This window comes from Glycine soja, chromosome 3 (genome assembly GCF_004193775.1).
Source record: "Glycine soja cultivar W05 chromosome 3, ASM419377v2, whole genome shotgun sequence".
NCBI lineage: Eukaryota > Viridiplantae > Streptophyta > Magnoliopsida > Fabales > Fabaceae > Glycine > Glycine soja.
In genome coordinates, this window is record NC_041004.1 from 2,695,425 (window position 1) to 2,697,196 (window position 1,772).

The window sequence follows — 1,772 nt, forward strand, 5'->3', positions numbered from 1 at the left end:
CGGGAGTTTACATAAACTCGTCAAAGTTCTAAAGACTCGACTCATGGATTCGACTCGTAGATCCATAGAAGTTTACTTCATATAAAAACAATAACAAAATACATATAAATTATATTAAATAGCATATCAATTAAACATTTAAAAAACTTGCTCAACCTGGGCTGGGTCACCGATCTTAAGAAAACTCAATCAGGTCAACTTTGGTGGATTCATATACATTATTATGTGTAAAGTTTCCTGTATGTAAGATTCAATTACCTAATTCATCAAAATTAACGAAAATGATTAATTTAGCTGAAAACATATGTTATTGATACATATATATAATAATCAAGAGCAAATGAAGCACAAAGACATATAATATATTTTATTGATGAGACAAAGATGCACGTAGGCATTAACACAGCACAAATATGCATGCCATGCATTGTTTTTTCAAATGCACGCACAACATATATAGATATAGGCAGAAGGAACACACACATACAATTAATAGATATAGCATGGGTCTTATTCCATATATAGTATGGCTAGAGCCATGAATGCATAGATAGAACTTAATAATTATGGATCTTCAATTAAGGATATTTTCCAGGATCGGAGACGGCCAAAGACAGGAGTTTAGGGATCCACGTTGGGGGAATGAAGGCATAGGTGTCACTAAGAACCTTGACAGATGCGCCCTTAACCCTAGGCCAAGAATGCACTAGGCGATTGAGAGCAAGAAAGAAGAGGGGTGGTGAAACTTTATTCCAATCCTCCTTAATGGCGCTGTAGCCAAGCAAGATCTTAGAGTCATAATAATCATACTCTTCCACTATCTTCTCAACCTGGCGCACCAAGATTTCAACTGATCTGTTAGGATCTTTAGGTTCGAAATCAACGAAGCACTGAAACACAACCGTTCCAATCCAAGAAGTATCAATAGATCGGTACAAGGGCAAGTAGAAAGCCTCATTGGTGGCAGCATCTGGAGCTAAGGAAGCCTCAAACCCAGTGGTGCATAGAGCTTCCCTTAGGCCCCTTATGAGATCCTTAAAGCAGTTAACAAACAATTTTTTGTTGCACAGGATTGTGGTGTAGTTAACATCGATTCCATCGATGTGGTACTCGTTGATCATGTGGTGGAGTGTGGTTGTGGCATTGAGAACCCAATCATCGGCACCACCAGCAGCAACTTTGAAGGGGTCATCTCCTCCGATGCTGACAAACACTTTGACTGGCAGATTCGAGGCAGCACAATTTAGCTTGAACTGCTCGATAAGGTGGGGAGTGACATTGTCTGTGTCCCACTTAGGTTCGAAGTTTCCTTTACCAGATTCTCCGGCATATGCCAGACACAGTTGGTACTCGGTAACATCAGTAAAGATGTCACACCTTGACATAAAGGAAGCATCATGATGGTATTCACGGATCACTTTATTGTTGGAGTCGCAGGTTTCTGCCATTATATTTTATATGGGCTGTTGCTACTGCTATTGCTATTGCTTTTCTTTTGTGGCTTTGGTTGGTGTGATTATATCGGACACCACTCCTTCCTCTTATATAGATGATTGGATCAAATTTTTAAATATCTGTTAAATCATACTACAATATTTCTAGTTAATTATTGTTTTATGTGTGTGAACATGTAACTAACCTTCTTTGGATAAACATTTTAATTAATCAAAGTCTTCTTAATTAAATCATCTTATTCAGGTCTTACTATATTAAATACACGGGATCCACAAGTTATGGATCGATGTTTATGAAGAAACAACTTTTATATACAT

General features: G+C 37.7%; 1 protein-coding gene across 1 annotated transcript; it reads right to left on the reverse strand.

Moving 5' to 3' along the window:
• Window positions 1–340: 340 nt before the first annotated feature.
• LOC114405871 (ruBisCO-associated protein-like) lies at window positions 341–1,514 on the reverse strand. Its single transcript, XM_028368388.1, has one exon. It carries the CDS (start codon window positions 1,446–1,448, stop codon window positions 579–581), a length of 870 nt encoding a protein of 289 aa, XP_028224189.1. The 5' UTR covers window positions 1,449–1,514; the 3' UTR covers window positions 341–578.
• Window positions 1,515–1,772: the final 258 nt, after the last annotated feature.